The 20,611-nt window shown below is 42.5% G+C and overlaps 2 protein-coding genes across 3 annotated transcripts in view; one reads left to right on the top strand and one right to left on the bottom strand.

Moving 5' to 3' along the window:
• The window catches only part of LOC138975623 (uncharacterized), a 36,244-nt gene extending 28,538 nt beyond the window's left edge, over positions 1 to 7,706 (top strand). For both annotated transcript variants that reach the window (XM_070348354.1, XM_070348353.1), the window contains exons 16-20: positions 452 to 624; positions 2,213 to 2,375; positions 2,655 to 2,756; positions 4,415 to 4,530; positions 4,895 to 7,706. In XM_070348354.1, the coding sequence (XP_070204455.1) occupies positions 452 to 624; positions 2,213 to 2,375; positions 2,655 to 2,756; positions 4,415 to 4,530; positions 4,895 to 5,310 (970 nt within the window). In that variant the 3' untranslated portion in view covers positions 5,311 to 7,706. The remainder of the gene's footprint in view (positions 1 to 451; positions 625 to 2,212; positions 2,376 to 2,654; positions 2,757 to 4,414; positions 4,531 to 4,894) is intronic.
• A 1,311-nt stretch (positions 7,707 to 9,017) lies between these two features.
• LOC138975624 (tubulin delta chain-like) lies at positions 9,018 to 20,551 on the bottom strand. The gene is made up of 7 exons (XM_070348355.1): positions 20,291 to 20,551; positions 15,974 to 16,358; positions 14,281 to 14,518; positions 13,646 to 13,813; positions 12,852 to 12,960; positions 11,985 to 12,149; positions 9,018 to 10,183 (listed from the first exon to the last, which is right to left on the bottom strand). The coding sequence occupies exons 2-7, from the start codon at positions 16,234 to 16,236 to the stop codon at positions 9,783 to 9,785; spliced, it is 1,344 nt and encodes a 447-aa protein (XP_070204456.1). The 5' UTR covers positions 16,237 to 16,358; positions 20,291 to 20,551; the 3' UTR covers positions 9,018 to 9,782.
• Between the last annotated feature and the right edge of the window lie 60 nt (positions 20,552 to 20,611).

Here is a 20,611-nt window from a genome sequence, read left to right as displayed (position 1 = left end):
TCTTGAAATATGCTGCGGTTACATTTGAGTGGGCTTTGTTACAGAACTCATTGTAAAAATATTACGAGTGATAACGGGCCTAGCAAATTTGCGTCAGTGCTGTTGAACTTAAGCGTTGTAAATACATTGCTCACAATCCAGTGGCATTTTGGACTTATTTTTGATACAAGTCCCTTTAATCAAACCAAAGAATATCTATTGTGAACTTAATTGACGGATTGAGGTCCAAACTTAAGCATAATTAATTAATTTGGTATTTTTGTTGACAAAAATGATGAGAAAGTGCATATGTTTATTGACCATTCCAGGACTTCAAAGGTACCTAAAATGACTGTTATGCAGATTCTGCAAATTTCTAGGCTTAATTTGCAGTGGATTACAAGCTATGAATTACTACACTGCAACATTACCTTCCTATCTTTGTCTCTCTCTCTCTCTCTTGGAAAAAAAGGTTGCGAATGATACCCGGCAAGATCAGTGTGGAAGACTGCATCCTGTTAATTGAGTTGGTACGAATGAATCCCACTCTGTACGACACCACATCCCCTGACTACAGGGACCCTATCAAGGCGCTCACCTTGTGGCAAAACATTGCAGAAACCATTGGGCGGCGTGATATGGAGGGTAGGTTATGCGGTGATGTTTTTGCAATTTGTGTGAAAGGAAGATACGGGGGGCTGATTGCATTGCTCATTACCTGCTATTCAGACTTGGTCGTGTGACAGACGTTTTTTTCCACACGAGATTACGTTATTGTCTAACGAAGTCGTCAGGCTGAGTTAGACATCAGCTAATCGAGTGTGGAAGAAAACTCTGTCACGCGACCAAGTCGGAATAGCATTTATGTCTCACAGCTTCAACAGAGAACAAACACGTTTTGCGTACTCAAGCTTGACAAACCTAAACACAGGAGCAGCCATTGTGGAGAGATCTACTTTTTGACGGAAGTGAACGAACAACTATGAATGACGTCTCGGTATACGTGAATGACGTCACAGTCATCGTCACAGTCTGTATCTTTTGAAGCATCGCATTCTTTATGACGTCTTTCTGTGTCTGCATCCGCGAAATGTTTGTTCTTTTCGGGGTCTTTGTCATCTATGTTCAGAACTCTGTCCTTCTTGTTTCAGCCTAACAGGCCTCCTAAGCGAGCCACTTTCCAAGGGAAGCTAAACTCGCGTATGGAAACAGTACTGTCGTCTGGGATGCCGTTTTCAGTATTCTCAGCGTTGAAGAATTTGTAAAGAGAAGAAACGACAACAGCAGGAGAAATAAAAGTCGTGTGTGCATTTTGGGGCTTTTGGAGGGACGATTTCAAGTTTCAATCCGTTCTTGCACATGCTCCAAAGTGTGTAACATACAATCTTGCACACGTTTGCTTTAGTAGTGGCAAAGAAGGAAAGCGTGTGACATTAGTATATAAACTTGGCCAAAAACTTATTGCAACAGATTTAAAACCCCCATTAAAGCATTAATCCCCGTGTCATTTCATTACAACGTTATATGCCAGTTAAGGCCGTTTACTTAACCTTCAGGATCACCTTTTGGAATAAATATTTCTTTTACAGGGATCACGTGACAGCCGCTCAAGTAAGGGTACCCTTCAAATTGACCAGACAAAAACGGAAGGGCCGAATAAATAATCGACAAAAAATCACAATTGGCAAAACTTTGCAACTTTGACATACGAGAAGACAGTCAAACCAATGATTTACCCTGAACAGATTGTTTTGTTAAGCTACCTTGTGTAATTCATGTGCTATGCTATTTCGTCTGATGCAGGTGTCAATCGCAAGAGCGGTCAAAAACGGGACAGAAACACATGAGAAAAAAATTGAACATTCAAGCTGTTTCGCGCTGACAGCTGTTATTGCTGCGTGCCTCTTAAAACATGCTACGGTCACGCTTGGCTGGGCATCGCTGTGGCATCAGAATCATTGCTTAAATGTCAAGCGTGTTTACAGGCCTAGCAAATTTGCGGCTAGTTTCCAAACTGAAAAAGACAGAATAGAAAATTGAATAATGTGGGGTTTTCTTGGCATGTTATTCAAAACATCTTTTATTGTAGTGTTTATTATTTGATATTAGAATATAATTTTGTCAAAGAATTCAATAAAATACACTGTCACCATTACTTGCAATGGACTGCAGGTGGCTCTCTGTCATGATTAATTAAAATATATACCTGTTGACATTGTATTTCTACTTTCAGGTGTGCACTGGAAGAAAAAGTGGGGCAGCCTGCAAAACATGTATGTTAGGAATCAGAGACTTATCCGCACCACAAAATATCCAAAAGTGATGGAGAGGGCACAAAATTGGCCCTTCCTGTACGTCATGAACTTCCTGGAAGGACACATAGATGACAGCGGCAGGTAAAACATCAATCAAAATTTCAGAAAATTAGGTTTATGAAATGTGCAGGTGCAGACAAAATAAAACATTCAATGATGAGTGATCCCGGGTTTTCCGTGTTGCCTTTTGTTTTAAAATCCAGGCTGACAGATAGATAGACAAAATGTTTTGAAATTGCTTCATGATGCGACTTATTTGTTGGTTGATTGTAAGTGGTTGTGTTTGTTTGTGTGTTGTTTTTGTGGTTGTTTTGTTGTTGTCATTTCCGTAGATATTGATAATGTTTTTGTGTTTTTCAGCATGGATGACTGTGGCCCCACAGTGTATTCTGACAATGCAGAGTTACGCCATGCTGAAGGGGACATGTATGGGGATGAGGATTCTGCAAGTTGCTCAGAAAAGTAAGTGTACGGTACTTGCAGTACTTTTCTTCTGTCAAGAACTACTTGGTAAATCTAGGGGTTTACATCACTGCAGCTTTTGTTGGCTGTGAGCCTTAGTAACGAGCAATATTTTGTCGTTATGCAATTTTGGCGTAAGTCGATTTTTGGCGGTTTTGACTTTCGTTGCACTTAACTCATTGTCTCCCAGGTACGGATATATCCGTACCCACTCATATGGCTCTATCTGACCTGGTACGGATATATCCGTACACACAGTCATTTCAGTCGCTTCCTGTAACGTCCATCTAACGCCTGCATTCCATCGTGTTGATACACAGTTACTACACAGTTACTACAATTCTGAGTGACCTGCTGCAGCACAGCTGGTCTCGGCTAAAAAAAACTTGGTCAACATAGGTGGGGTAGAAAGTGTTAAGTAAGCAACTCATTCTCCGTTACCTGGTGCTTTTAGAATCCAAACGCGATACCTGGAAGTGGTGAAATCCACCCGTGAAGAAATGGCGTAACTTTTTTGATGTGCAGAAATGTTCAGCAAATGGCGTAAGTCCCAGAGAGAATACAGCGTAACTCTACCAGAGAATGTGTACATTACAGTCTCCGACCCTTCTGATCGGAGAAATCGGCCACAACATGGCCACAACAGTTTCAACAGTTTTCTCTCTCTCCGGAAAAGTTGTAGAAATCGACTTGTGCCAAAATTGCGTGTCGACAACGATTTGTCTCAATGGACATGATGCATGGAAAGCTGGCCATCATCGGGCAATGAACAAGAAACTTAATGATTACATGTACAGTACTAGACTAGGTTTTCTGAGATGTTTTTGAAGCAACAGCTCTGAAAATGTACACACTTCTTTGTATTGATGACTTTAAACCCTGCCCCAAGTCTGGTTTGACTTTTCTCAAATTTCAGTCTCAAAGCGGGGTCGAGTTTGGGTCATAAAATGGAAAATGATTGTTTTCCCCCCAACGTGTTTGAAGCAACAGCTTTGAAACGTTACATAATGTACTTCCCGAGTCACTGGGCCACAGTGGGATTCAAGTGTAGGCCCAAAATTGAACAAATTGAAAGCTGAATGGGCGGGGATGTAGCTCAGTCGGTAGCGCGCTGGATTTGTATCCAGTTGGCCGCTGTCAGCGTGAGTTCGTCCCCACGTTCGGCGAGAGATTTATTTCTCAGAGTCAACTTTGTGTGCAGACTCTCCTCGGTGTCCGAACACCCCCGTGTGTACACGCAAGCACAAGACCAATTAAAAGTGCGCACGAAAAAGATCCTGTAATCCATGTCAGAGTTCGGTGGGTTATAGAAACACGAAAATACCCAGCATGCTTCCTCCGAAAACGGCGTATGGCTGCCTAAATGGCGGGGTAAAAAACGGTCATACACGTAAAATTCCACTCGTGCAAAAACACGAGTGTACGTGGGAGTTTCAGCCCACGAACGCAGAAGAAGAAGAAGAAAGCTGAATAATCCGGAGAGTCTCAGTAATGAGCAGTTTTCACAGATTGTTTCAAGTTAGAATCTCCAAAGTTTACACAAAGTTAGCTTGTTATTTTAGACTTTCACAGTAGTGACTTGTAATACTTTGTGTGTGTGTGTGTGTGTTTCAAACCAACTAATGCATGTGTTTGTATCTGTATTTTCACAATTTCAGACCAATCCTGTCTCTGGACATGTCATGTCAACCCGAGATGACCACATGTACAGCCACCCCACCCCACCAGCGCCATCCCTGTCTAGTTTCACACCTCACACCTACGGGACTTCAAGGTTTGTCACTTCAAGCTTCAAATTTATTTGAAACTTTACATGCTTCCAGAGATTGATTAAAACTGTAGACATGACTAACATTTGATGATCCTCATGAAATGTCAAGTCACAGTTGGGTCAAGTGTAGATTTAAAAAAAAAAGATTCCTTTTTTTGTTTGGCTTCAGGGAAATAAACAGGAGAGTCTCAGTAATTAGCAGTGGTGTGCCAAGAGGCAGGCTCACCATAAACAGAAAACTTTCATGTTGAAGTTTTCCCAGATGTTTTTTCAAGTTAGAATCTCCAAGGTGTACACAAAGTTAACTTTTTATTTTAAACTTTATCAGTAATGACTGGTGATTCTTTGTGTGTATGTGCATGTGCAGCCACCCCACCAGCGCCATCCCTTTCCAGTTCCGCACTTCACAGCAACGGCACATCAAGGCGTGCAACTCCAAGCAACAGCCAGGGACAAAAGAGAACATTTGACAGTGGTGAAGATCATGAAACAGAATCCCTCCTCACAGAAATGACCAACAACCACAAAAAGAGCAAAGACGACGTTCAGCCACACCTCAGGTCCGCTGAGCACGTTTTCTTCGATAATTGTGCTCTTCGCATGGCAAACCTGCCGCATGAAACGAGATCATACCTGCAGCTTCAAATATCACACCTTTTTTTCAACGCTGAGAACCCTGACTGGCCACCGGTGCCTGTAATCTCCTTACCTCAGCACGAAGCAGCTCAAACTCAGAGAACGCCATCGTATGTGAACTTAAAAACTGAAAGAGATGCATACTGACGGTATGTGGCTGTGACCTTGTGGCAATTAAATCTCTGTGGTCTATGTTTCAACTTTTGGTTGAGGCAAGACAGAAACTTATGAAGCCCAAAAAGGCAACAGATGCTCACTTAAACTGATGAGAAATCCCCCGAAAGCGGCGTATGGCTGCCTGAATGGCGGGGTAAAAACAGTCATACAGGTAAAATCCCACTCGTGCATAAAAACACGAGTGTATGTGGGTGTTTCAACCCATGAACGAAGAAGAAGAAGAAACTGATGAGATTGAAAATGTCCCACACAGATGGCTGCCAGTGTGGAACAGGCACGCAGACCCCAGAACATGTCCTCCAGACATGCCTTACATTTGCGGACCTGAGAAGCGAATTCTGGCCGCAGATGGTGGACCTGAAGTAGAAACTGTAGCCTTGTAGGGACCAGGGGAGTCCCTGTGGGGAACTGCAGACTTCATCACAACAACAACCTGGACAGTCTAGCATGGCGACGGGAACGCAGAAGAAGAAAACTCCTGAGGGCTGTTCATGACAAGTGTGTCATTTCTGGTCTCGGATTCGACATCTGGCCGAGACAAAAGTTAAAATCTTTGACAGCAGGGTCTTAAAAGTGAGGGTCTTGAAATAGGAAGTTGCAGTGTACTATCTTCTTCTTCTTCTTCTTCGTTCATGGGCTTAGACTCCCACGTTCACTCATGTTTTTAGTACGAGTGGATTTGTACGTGTATGACCGTTTTTACCCCGCCATTCAGGCAGCATACGCCGATTTCGGGGGAGGCATGCTGGGTATTTTCGTGTTTCTATAACCCACCGAACTCTGACATGAATTACAGGATCTTTTCCGTGCGCACTTGGTCTTGTGCTTGCGTGTACACACGAAGGGGGTTAAATCACTAGCAGGTCTGCACATAAGTTGACCTGAGAGATCGGAAAAATCTCCACTCTTAACCCACCAGGCGGCAGCGACCGGGATTCGAACTCACGACTTTCCGATTAGGAGGCCGACGTCTTACCACCACGCCACTGCGCCCGTCGCAGTGTACTATGAAATTGATGCAGATACTCAAGATTAATTTTACTACATGTATTGTCATAGGGCATGACAGGAAAGAAAATGTTTACAACTGTAAATAAAATGCCCCCTTTATTAAGTGGCAAGGAGATGTTGGTGTAATTTTGACAAATTTGATTGTAAAGCAAGACACATGAGACCTCACCTGGCAGATGAGCTGTAGCTTCTTTTTTTTAACGCTTGTGTTGTGGTTTGGGGGAGCAGCTTGTTCAGTCACTTTTCTTGCGTTGTCTACTTCACACATTGGACCGGCACGGTTGGCCTAGTGGTAAGGCGTCCGCCCCGTGATCGGGAGGTCGTGGGTTCGAACCCCGGCCGGGTCATACCTAAGACTTTAAAATTGGCAATCTAGTGGCTGCTCCGCCTGGCGTCTGGCATTATGGGGTTAGTGCTAGGACTGGTTGGTCCGGTGTCAGAATAATGTGACTGGGTCAGACATGAAGCCTGTGCTGCGACTTCTGTCTTGTGTGTGGCGCACGTTATATGTCAAAGCAGCACCGCCCTGATATGGCCCTTCATGGTCGGCTGGGCGTTAAGCAAACAAACAAACTTCACACATTACACGATTTTCTCAATGTGGATGAGAGCTGCGGAGCTGTAAAATGTTACCAGGCTGTTACCACGCTGGTTACTGAGACGGACAGAACGGGTAGAACTAGAGAAAAGATCAGAAGCCATTGGGCGTGTTATGAATTTAGTTTAAAAAGCAAGATAGAGCTTTTGTTTTTAGTTTTGCTGTTTTTGTGTGTGTTTATTTTCATTAGCTGTCTGCATTGTTTTTGCTTCACGTTTTTGCTAGCGAGTAAGTATCGGATTTCATTGAGAAAAGTCAGGGTTTGTTTGTATATATATATCCATGTTGTTTTTCTTTTGCTAAGTTTGGATTTGAAGTATCAGTGGATACCAGCTACATGTATTTTTTAATTCAGACTTGCTCACTCTCGCAACATTGTCAAAAGTGCTTAGGTCTCGCCATTTTTATTGATGTGGGATTATGATGAAAATGTTCCTTTGTGAAATGTTGAGGACTTCTGATCTGGTAAAATGCAGAACATACACTTTTAATTTTTATGTGAATATTTCATCATGACCGTCTAAAACACTACACTGTTCACAGGGCCTTATGCCTTGACAACGCATCTTTGGACATTGTTGACGCTTCATATTGTTCTGCACAGAGCGATGCTAGTAACCCCATGATCTGTCTGTCCACTTTGTCTGCAGTCCTCTTGATAAACTGTTTGTAACTGACTTGAATGTGCGTGTGTGTTTTGAAAAAAACCCGAATGAATAGTAATTGATCTGTTTGTGAATAAATTGTGTCTATGTACTATCTGCCTCCTTAGTTCTGCACCTCGTATGAATGGTGGTATGCTGGCGAGAACTTAATTGTGTGCATGATAAATATAAAAATGGAATCAAATCGGTGCTCAATGGAAACACTTGTATGAGAGAAAGTCTGCTTGAAAAAAAACCTATTCGTTTCATCTCTGTTTGTCTCTTCTTTCATTGTGTTTGCAACAGCAGAAGCCAATGGTGTATGTGTTTGGTTTACTTGTGTGACTGGCACTTTTTTTGCTGGTGTGATAAATATGACCATGACCTTGCTTTCTTCTTCAATTTAAATGTCAAAAATTTATAAAACAAGAAATCAAATGCAAACGCAAACAATTGGCAGAATGCATCAAGGAATTAAATTATTTGTTCTTGTTTTGAAATTTGTCCTAATTTTGAAAAGTTTCCACATTTTCTTTTTTTTAAAGTCCAGTGGAAGCTACGTGTGTAGACTTTGGACCCTTTTTTTGACTCACATGCGAAGCAAAAGTGAGTCTATGTACTCACCCGAGTCGTCCGTCCGTCCGTCCGTCCGTCCGGACGTCCGTCCGTCCGGCCGTCCGGAAAACTTTAACGTTGGATATTTCTTGGACACTATTCAGTCTATCAGTACCAAATTTGGCAAGATGGTGTATGATGACAAGGCCCCAAAAAACATACATAGCATCTTGACCTTGCTTCAAGGTCAAGGTCGCAGGGGCCATAAATGTTGTCTAAAAAACAGCTATTTTTCACATTTTTCCCATTTTCTCTGAAGTTTTTGAGATTGAATACCTCACCTATATATGATATATAGGGCAAAGTAAGCCCCATCTTTTGATACCAGTTTGGTTTACCTTGCTTCAAGGTCAAGGTCACAGGAGCTCTTCAAAGTTGGATTGTATACATATTTTGAAGTGACCTTGACCCTGAACTATGGAAGATAACTGTTTCAAACTTAAAAATTATGTGGGGCACATGTTTTGCTTTCATCATGAGACACATTTGGTCACATATGATCAAGGTCAAGGTCACTTTGACCCTTATGAAACGTGACCAAAATAAGGTAGTGAACCACTAAAAGTGACCATATCTCATGGTAGAAAGAGCCAATAAGCACCATTGTACTTCCTATGTCTTGAATTAACAGCTTTGTGTTGCATGACCTTGGATGACCTTGACCTTGGGTCAAGGTCACATGTATTTTGGTAGGAAAAATGTGTAAAGCAGTTCTTAGTGTATGTCATTGCTAGGTTTAGTTATTTGACCTTGACCCTGAAGGTCATGTAAAGGTCAAGGTCAAGCATGTGAGTCGTATGGGCTTTGCCCTTCTTGTTCACCCAATTTTTACATTTTCACATCTTTCATTCATGCACACACACTTGCACAATAATATAATAATAATAATAAATGAGCATTTATATAGCGCAACATCATAACTTTACAATTATGCTCTTTGCGCTTGAAACATTTAACACGACACGAGCAATTCGCAACCATGCAGTCAGCACAAGTTTCAAGGTCGCAAAAACCTCTTCAATTAGGGTGAAGATGTCCGATTGAATAACTTCTACCTGTGGCGAGACAGTGAAACTGTAATTGGTGAAGAAGCTATTCAAATAATGGGCAATGCCTGCTTTACCAATCACCAGTTTGGCAGTGATCTCCCAAACTAAGGTTGCTGACATTAACAGCAGGTCACCAATGGCGGGTTAGAAGCTGTCCAAGTCTTATTAACCTTCATTGTGCTTCCTAGGTCTTGTTCGAACCAGAGCATCACAAAGGTGCCTGCATCTCGGAAAATAGACAATGTTCAGAAATAACTCAAGTTTCTTGGGGTTGTCGAAGAGTTCCTTTTCCTTGGAAATACTGAGGCACACAAACCCATGACATTGTAGGCCAACCACTGAGGAGCTCCGTGTCTCCACATGTGGTCGCTGAGAGTATGAGTCATACACATCATGCCGACTGTGCAGTCTAAAGTATAATCTGCTGAAGGTATAGAGTATGGTCCAGCCACACAGAAATTGCAAAGCTGCCATCACCAGATAACACACGTCTAATATCACATCACTGACATCCCAGTGCATCGATCACAAGTTACTGTAGCTAGACACCACCTGTTCCAAGGTCACAAACGCATCGAGAAAATCCTCTTCGCTCAATCCACGCCTCACGTACTGATGCACATACGCTCGTGATGCAAACATGTTCCACGCTTTGTCCAAAATGTGGTCCAGCGGTCGAGTGGCGGATCTGCTGTTGCTTATCAAAGACGCACTCTTCTCATAGCCATAGAACGCCCGCGGCTGGGTGGATACACTGAACGACATTTCTGGTGACATCCATGAAGGGAAAAGAGCGGGGTCTTTGAAGACACCAGGGTCTGCTGACGTAAGGTCTTTGCCGCGAAGGATGAGGGACGCTGCAAGCGAGCGGTCGTAGGGGGAGGAACCACGCGGTGTCTGCACTGCCTTCACACGCCAGTCAATACCTGCAAGTCAGGAGAACAGGTGAGTATCATAAATTATACTGCACCTGTAATATGAATTTCATTTCACTTGAACAAGAACTAAAAGTCCAGATGCACTTTGTTACATTATTGTGAAACCACTGATTTGATTTGTTAGACTTTGTTTTAACACTTTGAGGAAAATGTCAATTTTTAGATTGAGACATGTCCCAACTCCCATCGACTGAAATATGGAGAAACTCATACAAATGTGCCAATTCTCTCTGTAGTGAGGGAAAATGTGATACAGTAAAACCTGAGTCTAGCGGACCCTTGTTGTAACGGCCACCTGCTACATACGGACAGTTTATCATGGAACGAACACGATTTCAACAATAACTAACCTTTAACGGACGGACACCTGCCACTTACGGACGCGGACACGATTTTTCGGACCGTAGGAAGTGTAAACACTGTCACAAACGGACACTACGTACATGAAAACGCAACTGTTATTCAAGTCAGTGCTCGGCAGCCGTAGCACAAATGGTTGTTGATTGGTTGTCCTGTCCCTTCTCTGACCAATCAGTGGCTTGTTTAGATGGAGACTCACTTTCGCTTCGCTCACTTTCGCTTTTCCGCATTGTGGATACAGTCACAACCAAAAGCAACAGTACTGTGTTTGAAAATGGAATCTCCAGCAGGAAAAAGAAAAGCGTTGACTTTAGAGCAGCGTGTCGCTGCCTTGAAAAAAATTGGAATTTCCCGTTGAACCACCGATGAAGAGTCAGCTATTTTTAGCTTTGTGACGTCCGACTTGCGTAAGTTTGAATGCACAGTGTGTGTAGCGAACGGGGTAGGTGGAGGGTGGGGGGGGGATGTTGTTATTTGCTACATGTATCATTTGTTTACTCACATTTTCAGTGAGTCTCATGTTCAATCCATTGAAAGGGGCTGTTGGCCCATATGTATTCAATAGCTCAATTCTCTCTCTCTCTCTCTATTCCTGTCAACGCCCTCAATCTGCGCCTTGTACAATGATCTGGTAATTTTATTAAAGTTTATTTTATCCAAGTAATTTTATTTAAGTTTTTACCTTGTGTTTTGTGTTGAAAAATAAATTACATACTCCAGGATTGACAAAAAGTGTCTTGTACATTTTACGTGCTCTTTGTAAAATATTGCCCCGGCCCCTCCACCTTTGAAGAAAGGACACCTGTCTAATAGGGACACAATTACCATACCCCAAGGGTGTCCTTTAGAGACAGGTTTTACTGTACAATAAAGCCCGTTAAAGACTCCCGGTGTTTTAAACCATAAAGTCTGAAAAATCGCCTCCACTGTAAGACACTCTCTTTTAAGACCGAACTTTTTCAGATTTTTTTCTTTTGAGGTCAAACAATGGAAGGCCAACTGTACAGAAGGAATCTTCACCATAACACTTCTTCTTCTTCTTCTACGTTCGTGGGCTGAAACTCCCATGTACACTCGTGTTTTTGCACAAGTGGAATTTTACGTGTATGGCCGTTTTTACCCCGCCATTTAGGCAGTCATATGCCGCTTTCGGAGGAAGCATGCTGGGTATTTTCGTGTTTCTATAACCCACCGAACTCTGACATGGATTACAGGATCTTTTCTGTGCGCACTTGGTCTTGTGTTTGCGTGTACACACGAAGGGGGATAAGCCACTAGCAGGTCTGCACATAAGTTGACCTGGGAGATCGGAAAATCTCCACACTTAACTCATCAGGTGGCCGCGGCCGGGATTCGAACCCTCTACCTTCCGATTAAGAGGCCGACGTCTTACCACCCCGCCACAGCGCCCGTCCACCATAACACTAACCTTCTTCCATGTAGGCGCTAGCAATGAGCATTTGTCGCAGGTGTTTTAACAGCCCTGTCCACTGAAAGGTGCTGAACTCCATGGACCGCTCAGAGACCTGTGGGATGTTGCGAATGGTCAGCAGCTTGTGTTCTGGATGAGGAACCAGATGCTGAAGCTTCCATCCTGAAATTGACCCAAAACATTTGTGAAAATCATCTTTGTCGGTTACAATATTCTTGGTAATTTGACTAACTCAGGGGAATAAAAAGTGCTGTGGTTTGAAATAAGAAGCAGCAAAAGTCAGTAAAAGCTAAAAATCAAATTTGATGATGAAAGTTTCATTCGTCTCGCTGTCGGGCCTGACAATATAAATGTGATCAACAAGAAGAAGATGATGAAATTAAATTTGCATACAATTACAACAGATTGCCAGCATACACAATGTCTCCTTTTACTGTGAATCAACCCCCCACAAAAACACCTTTTGAAAGTTGACCACAGGAACATGAAAATGAAAGTTAAGTCTCTCAAACAATAGCTAACTGCCTGATATTTAGTCTGGAGATCTTACTATATCATTATTGAAATATACATATCGCTCACTCTCTCTAAAATTGGCCTAAATATGGAATTTGAAGCCAGAAATGTCACCTGATCCACGAGACGTCAAATTCATCAAAATGTGACGTAAAGCATTTTTTTTAACCAAGATGGTCTTAACCACCTTTGACCTGGTATCACATACATACTTCCGTCATGCCCTATTTTTTGGGCGCCTGCACTCGTATGTGCCAAAACAGCTGATGCTGTTCCAATAAGGTGAATAGTTACATGTTTAACATTCAAGTGAGCGATCTCTTTTATAGTATGTATGCCTGCTGTTACCTAAGTCCTGTGTTGAAGATGTAAACGTGGAGTGTGTTTGTTGGGCTGGCTGCAGGAAGCTGGTCAGCTTGTGACAAATCACTCGGTTGATGTCCAGAAAAGAAATGCGCTGCAGAAAATTATATCGTAAGCGGAATAATAATCAATGTTTACTTTTATCATTGCACAGTGTTACGGTAGAATAACGCACTAAATTCATTACAAGAATTAAGGCAGCATGCTAACTCATACAGGAGTGTGACTTCGTATGAATTACATTATGTAATGGTGTATTCAAACTGAGAGTTCCTTCAACAAAGAAAACAGGAGACTTGACTTGGCTGCATCAATGAAAAAAATTCAATCTCTGAGTAAGTACATACAAACAATCGGCTTCACAAATAATTTACAACTCCAAAACTCCTTCTGCTCACTTATACAGACAGTACTCTCAGACGACAAACTATGGCTGCATATATGGCGGGGTGATTGAAAACGGTTGTGCAATTTCACTTAATTCTTCAGAACTTTGACAATGACATTTTCAAGTGAGCGGGTCAGCATTGCACATAATGTATTCCTCCCATTTGGATGACAGTCACCTTCTCTGTGCCTAGTGGCCCCACGAGTGTAAAGCGCGAGCATGCTCAACAACAATAACTTAAACAGACAGGAGTGGATGATACCAGATGCTACATGAGACATTTGACAAACAAACAGCTAGTCCCTAATCACGCAGTCAAGCCATCCAACTAAGCATGTGTATGCCTGGACAACCAGCATCCCACAATCGTATAATCACACAAAACAATCACCTTGATGCCTAAAAGCTGAGAGCAGATTTTGTGCAGTTCATCGTTCTCCATGACGACAATGGCATCCGCAGTCTGGTACAGGTGGGAGAGGGTGAGCACTGCGTTGTAGTTTTGGACGATTACCTCCCCTGTCTTGTATGGCCACACCACTTGATTCACCATAAAAGCCTGTACGAACAAAGAAAGAGTATGCATATATATCAACATGAATAAGCACAAGAGACATAGTCTTATATTACTCATTCTGAAAAAGCTGTGGACGCATGACAATAAGGAACAGTGGGGATGTAAAAGTATACAAGTGTCTTGCGCATGTGATGTTTGCATGCACATGTCCATGAACGCATGTGTGTGTGTGTGTGTGTGTGTGTGTGTGTGTGTGTTAACTTTGTTCCAGGTACTACAGGCAGTAATACATATCTTTCAAGAATTTAGAAATATAGGAAAAAAATAATTAACCATAGTCTATAAAACGTGAAAAAAACACCCCACTCACAATAGACTCAATTAGCCTTTTGACACATATTCAAAGACTTCAGATATTTCCAACATTAATTCACACAGGTGACCACAAGCAGACACACAAACTTACACACACGCATGCACAAAAGGCCTAGCTTGCATCCTTTACCTACCTGTGGAAACTCCTCTCTCAACATCTCTGTCGCGTAAGCTCCAACCCCGGAACCGGTGCCGCCAGCCAGACTGAGAAGAGACAGGAATCCCCCTAGGCGGTCACACTTCTCCGCTTCTTGTTGGACCATCTCCAGAATGGATTCTCGCACCTCTGGACCGTGAAGACAATAACCATGGGCCCAGTTGTTGCCGGAGCCTCGCTTTTGGTGAAGTTGCTGTTTGTCGGGGTACAACCATCTGTGAGGAACATGTATGTTATCATTATTTATTTTTATTTTTTTCATTTTCATTACTTTATTGTCCCATCGCTGGGAAATTCAGGTCGCTTCTTCCCGGTGGAAAGCTAGCAACAACAGAGTCGCGCTACCCAGGTGTATTCGTGTTTAGGTGTAATCAGCCACATGCACTTATGGCAGAATGACCAAGGTCTTTTATGTGTCACAGGGGTGGAACATGGATCACCTTGATGCCTAAAAGCTGAGTGCACATAAAATTGACCCGTGTCCGTCCCGGCCGGGATTCAAACCTGCGACCCTAGGATCATAAGTCCAGTGCTCTACCATTACTGAGCAACTGGGCCACAAAGAAGTATTCTTTTTTTATCATCTGTTTACTGTGTTCTTCTCAGAAACTAAATTGAGGGGATAATTATGAACATGCCTTGAGGTAAAACTGTCACGTTGCAGTCGTACCTGCGATGAGAACCTCAAACATGAGAAGGCACCCTTGTGACCATGCTAAAGTGGCTCTGCATTGCAGGTTCCATAGCTCCTACGGCTCTTACCGTACTTTCCGGGTGACAAGGCGCTTCGTTATCTAAGACGCACCCCCTTCTTTTAAAAAAAAATTGTAATCCAGTCACCCATTGGACGCAGGGGGCCGATAGGGCGCACCAAAATGACCCAGTTTTTGCCATGAGAGGTGGTTCCCCTGTCATATCTGAGAGAGGAAACACTTCCTGCATCGGGGTCAGTGACCGGTCAGTGACCGACTTTAACTGAGTGAAAATATGTGTGCTCTGTGTGTGCGGCCAGATCAAAGGCATTGTGATAGCTGGGTGGCCTTGTTAAAAGACACGACCTTCTTCCCAGGGGTCAATGACCCAGTTTTTGCCATGAGAGGTGGTTCCCCTGTCATATCTGAGAGAGGAAACACTTCCTGCATCGGGGTCAGTGACCGGTCAGTGACCGAGTTTAACAGAGTGGAAATCTGTGTGTGCGGCCAGATCAAAGGCAGGGCAGTACCTAGTAGCTGAAACATGCATTATCACAAGTTGTTTGACTGGTACTCAAGCGGTCTCTTTGATTTTTTTCGTATTTCATACACGGATTAGGCGCTTCGTTATACAAGACGCAGGGGTCGAACTCGAGGAAAAAAGTCGCGCCTTATGACCCGGAAAGTACGGTACATTCTTGTAAACTTAGCATACAACAGGACAACAGCAGGTGTTCTATCATGGGAGGTGTCTTATCATCAGAGGTGCCTGACATCACAGGCACATTCTTTTTAAGACTGCAAAAAATCTATAAAAAAAACATATAAAAAGAAAAGAAAAGAGTTGGGTCGGAAAAGGGAGTAAGTTCTAAAACGAAGGTAAATTTACAGACTCGATGAAGAGTAAATCTTGGGAAAGCTATACACATATTAGTCAATTTCTACTGATTGGGATACAACATACAAAAACAATCAAACCTTCCAGATTTCTTGGCTTCCATCATTGTCTGTGTAATGGCTTTCGTTTCCATGTCCACCATCACAGCGCGGGCAACAGGCACTGATGAGTTCTTTTGCTCGGAGAAAAATGTCTCCTTTGACTCTTGAATGTAGTCACTGTTTTGGCGTGGTGGAACGTTCACGGCAAGCGGTGAAGCATGAAGGTCATCCATAACAGCATTGAAGAGCTGACCTCCGACCTGGTTGCCACACTGGCCCAGTTGAAGTGTGATGATGGACATGCTGTTCTTGAGTAATTAAGACAGCCTCGTTTACTTTTAAGTCAGTTTCTGCATGGGCATTTGGCAGGTACGTAGTACTGTCAGTGCAGTGTCACATCTTTCTACATCAGTACATGTTACACCTGCAACAAAGCCATTTTATTATATCCCAGGTGAGAATGAAATTTCTTTGCTTTTATTTCATGCAATGAAAACATATCTATGTCCTTGATTCTCTTAAAGTTAAACACAATAAAATAACTGCAAATATGCAGGTTCAATATGTGGTGAAACACTATCTCACTAACGGTGAGTGAGGCTTGATTAATACAGCTAAAAAGTGAAATATTCCTGAGTTTAGTCTGGTCTTCATCTGCAATTTATGAAACATTTTTGTTCATAATATCTTTGACTTGTTTCAACTTGTTTGTTTACTTCTGAAGTCAAAATATCTAAAATATGATATAGTTCTAACTTATGCACAACATCACACATTTTCATTAGAGTTTAATTTGTCTGTTATATTTTAGCTTTACGAGATGTGGGAGAGGTGTATGGGGGATGAGATATAAAACACAGGCACTGGAAACCGGGTGGGTGGGTGCTATAGGATGGCCTGGGTGTGTTATCCTGCCTAATACTACTAACTGAGAGTATGGTATTGGTATAGCATTATGCTAATGTTGAACTTTCGGGTTGTTAATTCATAGCTCACAATCCACTGCAATTTAAGCCTCCAATTTTGCAGAACCTGCTCTAGTGAGCCTAACAAGTCATTTTTCATACCCTTATTGAAGATGCCTTTCATTTACATAGCTTTTAGAAGTGAACATCGGCACAGCCAATTTTTCGAAGGATGGCAGACAACTCTGTCGATATTATGTGTGCATTTTCTCATCATTTTCGTCTACCAAATGACCCATTTAATTAACCATGCTTAATTTTGGAGTACAATCCGTCAATTAATTTCACGATAAATATTCTTTGGTTTGATTAAAGTCAGTTATGCAACTGGGGTAATCTTGAACTTTAGCGTGTGTAAATTCATAGCTCAAAATCCAGTGACATTCTTTACTTATTTTTCATACAAAAGCAAGCCAAAGAACATTTGTCGTGAAATTAATTGACAGATTGAGCTCCAAACTTAAGCATAAGTAATTAATTTGGTTGTTCAATCGACGAAAATGCACGTACGTTGTCAACCATGGCCGGGACATCATTTACACAAAAGAGTTGTCTCCCTTGTCCGCTCATACGGATGAATTTCTTCTTTGACCCATGTAAACGAAATGTATTCGTACAGTTCATTGGAGGTCATTCCGTAACTTCAAAGGGATCTAAAATTACTTGTTAAGTTGTTACAGGGACCTATACCTAATATAGGTCTATGGTTGTTGAGGGCCCCAAAGGGTTTAAAACCGTGATCGTGATTGGCGTTTTTTGACCTTTCTGTGACCGTGATTGCCGAAATTTCCATTTCTGTGATCGTGATGGGACTTTGCCCGTGATCCGTGATGACAAAAAAATCAAGTCTCGTGATCGTGATCGTCATTTGTTTTCGTGATCGTGATGGGCATTATTGCAAAGCATTTTATTTTCAACGTACATTTTTCACAGCTGTATTACACTCTATGATCCTCTAGTCTATTCGGTAAGGAGCCAACCCCGATTGAAGGGAAGCAACAACACATTCAGAAATATGATTTTGAGAGCGATTGCTTCCCTTTAAAAGAACCAATTACACACTGACAAAAAGAGATCCAATCAGAAGGCAAATTGCAAAAGTCTGCCAAACTTCATCCAATGGAAGGGCTTCGTGCAAAAGTTTTGAGTGCAATTCGAATTCGAAGATCAAAAATGGCGTGCAGCGGTACTGTCATCGAACTTCTGTTATATTTTGTGGATTCAAGCCAGACCAAAGCAGGCGGCGAGATTGCCTTCCTTGGTGGAAAGGTCAGGCTACGGGTCGGTCTTTCTGAAGACGAAATATCAAGGTATGTTGATCTATGTTGCTCTATGACTGTTCTGAATGTAGGCAAAGATCTTGAAATTTGTTCAAGATCTTTGAGTTTGAGTGAGATCATTGACATTGTCGACATTGCCACGTCCGGCTGTCACTCGCTCAGTGTGACCTCGACTGGCTCGAGATCGAGTCTGCGTTTAGCCAAAACCGAAACTAGAAATGTGTTTTTCATCCCAGCAACGTGGACACGCTTGGCATAAATTCTAATGGGGCGGGGATATAGCTCAGTTGGTAGCGCGCTGGATTTGTATTCAGTTGGCCGCTGTCAGCGTGAGTTCGATCCCAGGTTCGGCGGAAATTTATTTCAGAGTCAACTTTGTGTGCAGACTCTCTTCGGTGTCCGAACTCCCCCCCGTGTACACTACATTGGGTGTGCACGTTAAAGATCCCACGATTGACAAAAGGGTCTTTCCTGGCAAAATTGCTTTGGCACAGTTAATAATTGTCTACCTATACCCGTGTGACTTGGAATAATAGGCCGTGAAAGGTAAATATGCGCCGAAATGGCTGCAATTACTGGCCGTATAAAATTTCATCTCACACGGCATCACTGCTGAGCGCCTAGAACTGTACCCACGGAATATGCGCGATATAAGCCTCATTGATTGATTGATTGATTGATAATTGTCGCTTCTTTGCATTAAGCTTGGATTTATTTTAGCGCCTGTAAACTTTAATATCAGAAACAATGGCGGGGAGACGCGCCAGTTTGGGTCACTTGATCCTCATGTCAAAGACGATCAAAGTCATGTTCGTTGGGGATTTTGTCAGGCATGCTACTTTTCCGGTAATTGCCGGAAATCCGATAAAGCCGTTTTCAAAATTTTTTCCGGTGAAGTTGAAAAATTTCCGCAAAAACGATCCGTGTGAATATCGCGCAACGCGACCGGGCGCCGGTCTCAATGAAGCCAGCGCACAGTAGTGTTGTTTTCACCAGTTTGGAGGTGTGTTGAATGGTGGTGGGGGGAGGCTAAAATGGGATTTTTAACAAGATCACAACACTATTACAACCCCTAAAATGATGCCCAGAATGCACCAGATTGCACAGATTTTAACCGTTTTTTGAAAAAATTTCCGGGGGGGCATGCCCCCCCCCCCCCCCCCCCTAGTTGGCTCGCCTGCTTCGCAGGCTCAGGCTTGTGGCTTCGCTACTGGTACTGCGCGCTTCTTTCAGGTAAAACCGTTTTTGGTCTGTAGCATTCCTGTTTTTTATTCAAGGCCATGGAACCAGGCGATGGTGTACCTCAAATTGTACGGCAAAGTTGAAAATAAAGAACCCATCACACATACATGTACTTTAATTTCAATCCACCCAATAGTTTTTGAGAAAATGGGTTTACAAGATTTAGCTCTGGAAATGTGAAATTGTGCAAGTATATATTCATGTGTGTGAGTGAGGGTGTGGGGGTTGAATGTGTATGAGTGTAGAGAGAGAGAGAGAGAGAGAGAGAGAGAGAGAGAGAGAGAGAGAGAGAGAGAGAGAGAGAGAGAGAGAGAGAGAGAACGAGAGAGAGAGAGAGAGAGAGAGAGGGAGAGAAAAAAAAACCCAATGAAAACAACATTCTTGTTACTGATTACAAATCATGATATGTATTTCTATGTGTGTATGAAAGAGAATTCAAAAAATAATTATAAAAAAGTGCAACAGTTGTCACTTTGTGTTGAATAAACAATAGATCCAGAGGAGCGAATTACTGTGTGGTTGTGTTTACTTTGACACGTGCTTTCTGTACATGCAACTTTTACCGTGACCGTGATTTGCCACTGGTGTTCGTGATCGTGAAAACAAAAATCAAGGTAACTGTGATCGTGAAAGCGAAAATTTCCCTTCCCGTGATCGTGATGATACCCCCCCTTTGGGGCCCTCGTTGTTATGATTACAAGTGCAGGTTCTTCAAATTTGGAGACTTAAATGCCTTTCAATTCTGAGCTATGAATTTAACACGCTTAAGTTCAAGATTACCGCAACTGGATTGTGAGCTATGAACTTAACACACTAAAGTTCAAGATTACCAAAATCCATATAATAACCCTCACTCAGCCCCTGCTCACCCGTTGTCAAGTGCCTGTGCCAACGGGCTGTGGTGTGGGCAGTGGTCCAGTGGAGGCTGAGAAGCCCGCTCTTCGCCAGTCAAAGACAAATTCAGGGAACAACTCTGGCTGAGATAAAACAGCATATCTTTTGGTTAATAACGAGTACGATCATAGTCATTACCGTTATTTTTCTTCAGTCGCGCACGCAGTGCAAGTAACCATAAAGGAACAACAACCTCAGTTTGCCTGGGAAAATTCGTCTGTTCGAACATGCTCTTTCAGGGGAGGTGACTCTGCCGCACCATTCCCACAGAAGATGAAACTTATCAAGCGTATTGA

The sequence above is a fragment of the Littorina saxatilis genome, linkage group LG9, assembly GCF_037325665.1.
Source record: "Littorina saxatilis isolate snail1 linkage group LG9, US_GU_Lsax_2.0, whole genome shotgun sequence".
Lineage (NCBI taxonomy): Eukaryota > Metazoa > Mollusca > Gastropoda > Littorinimorpha > Littorinidae > Littorina > Littorina saxatilis.
Note: the sequence above shows the minus strand (reverse complement) of the source record. Positions and strands in the feature narration are given on the sequence as shown.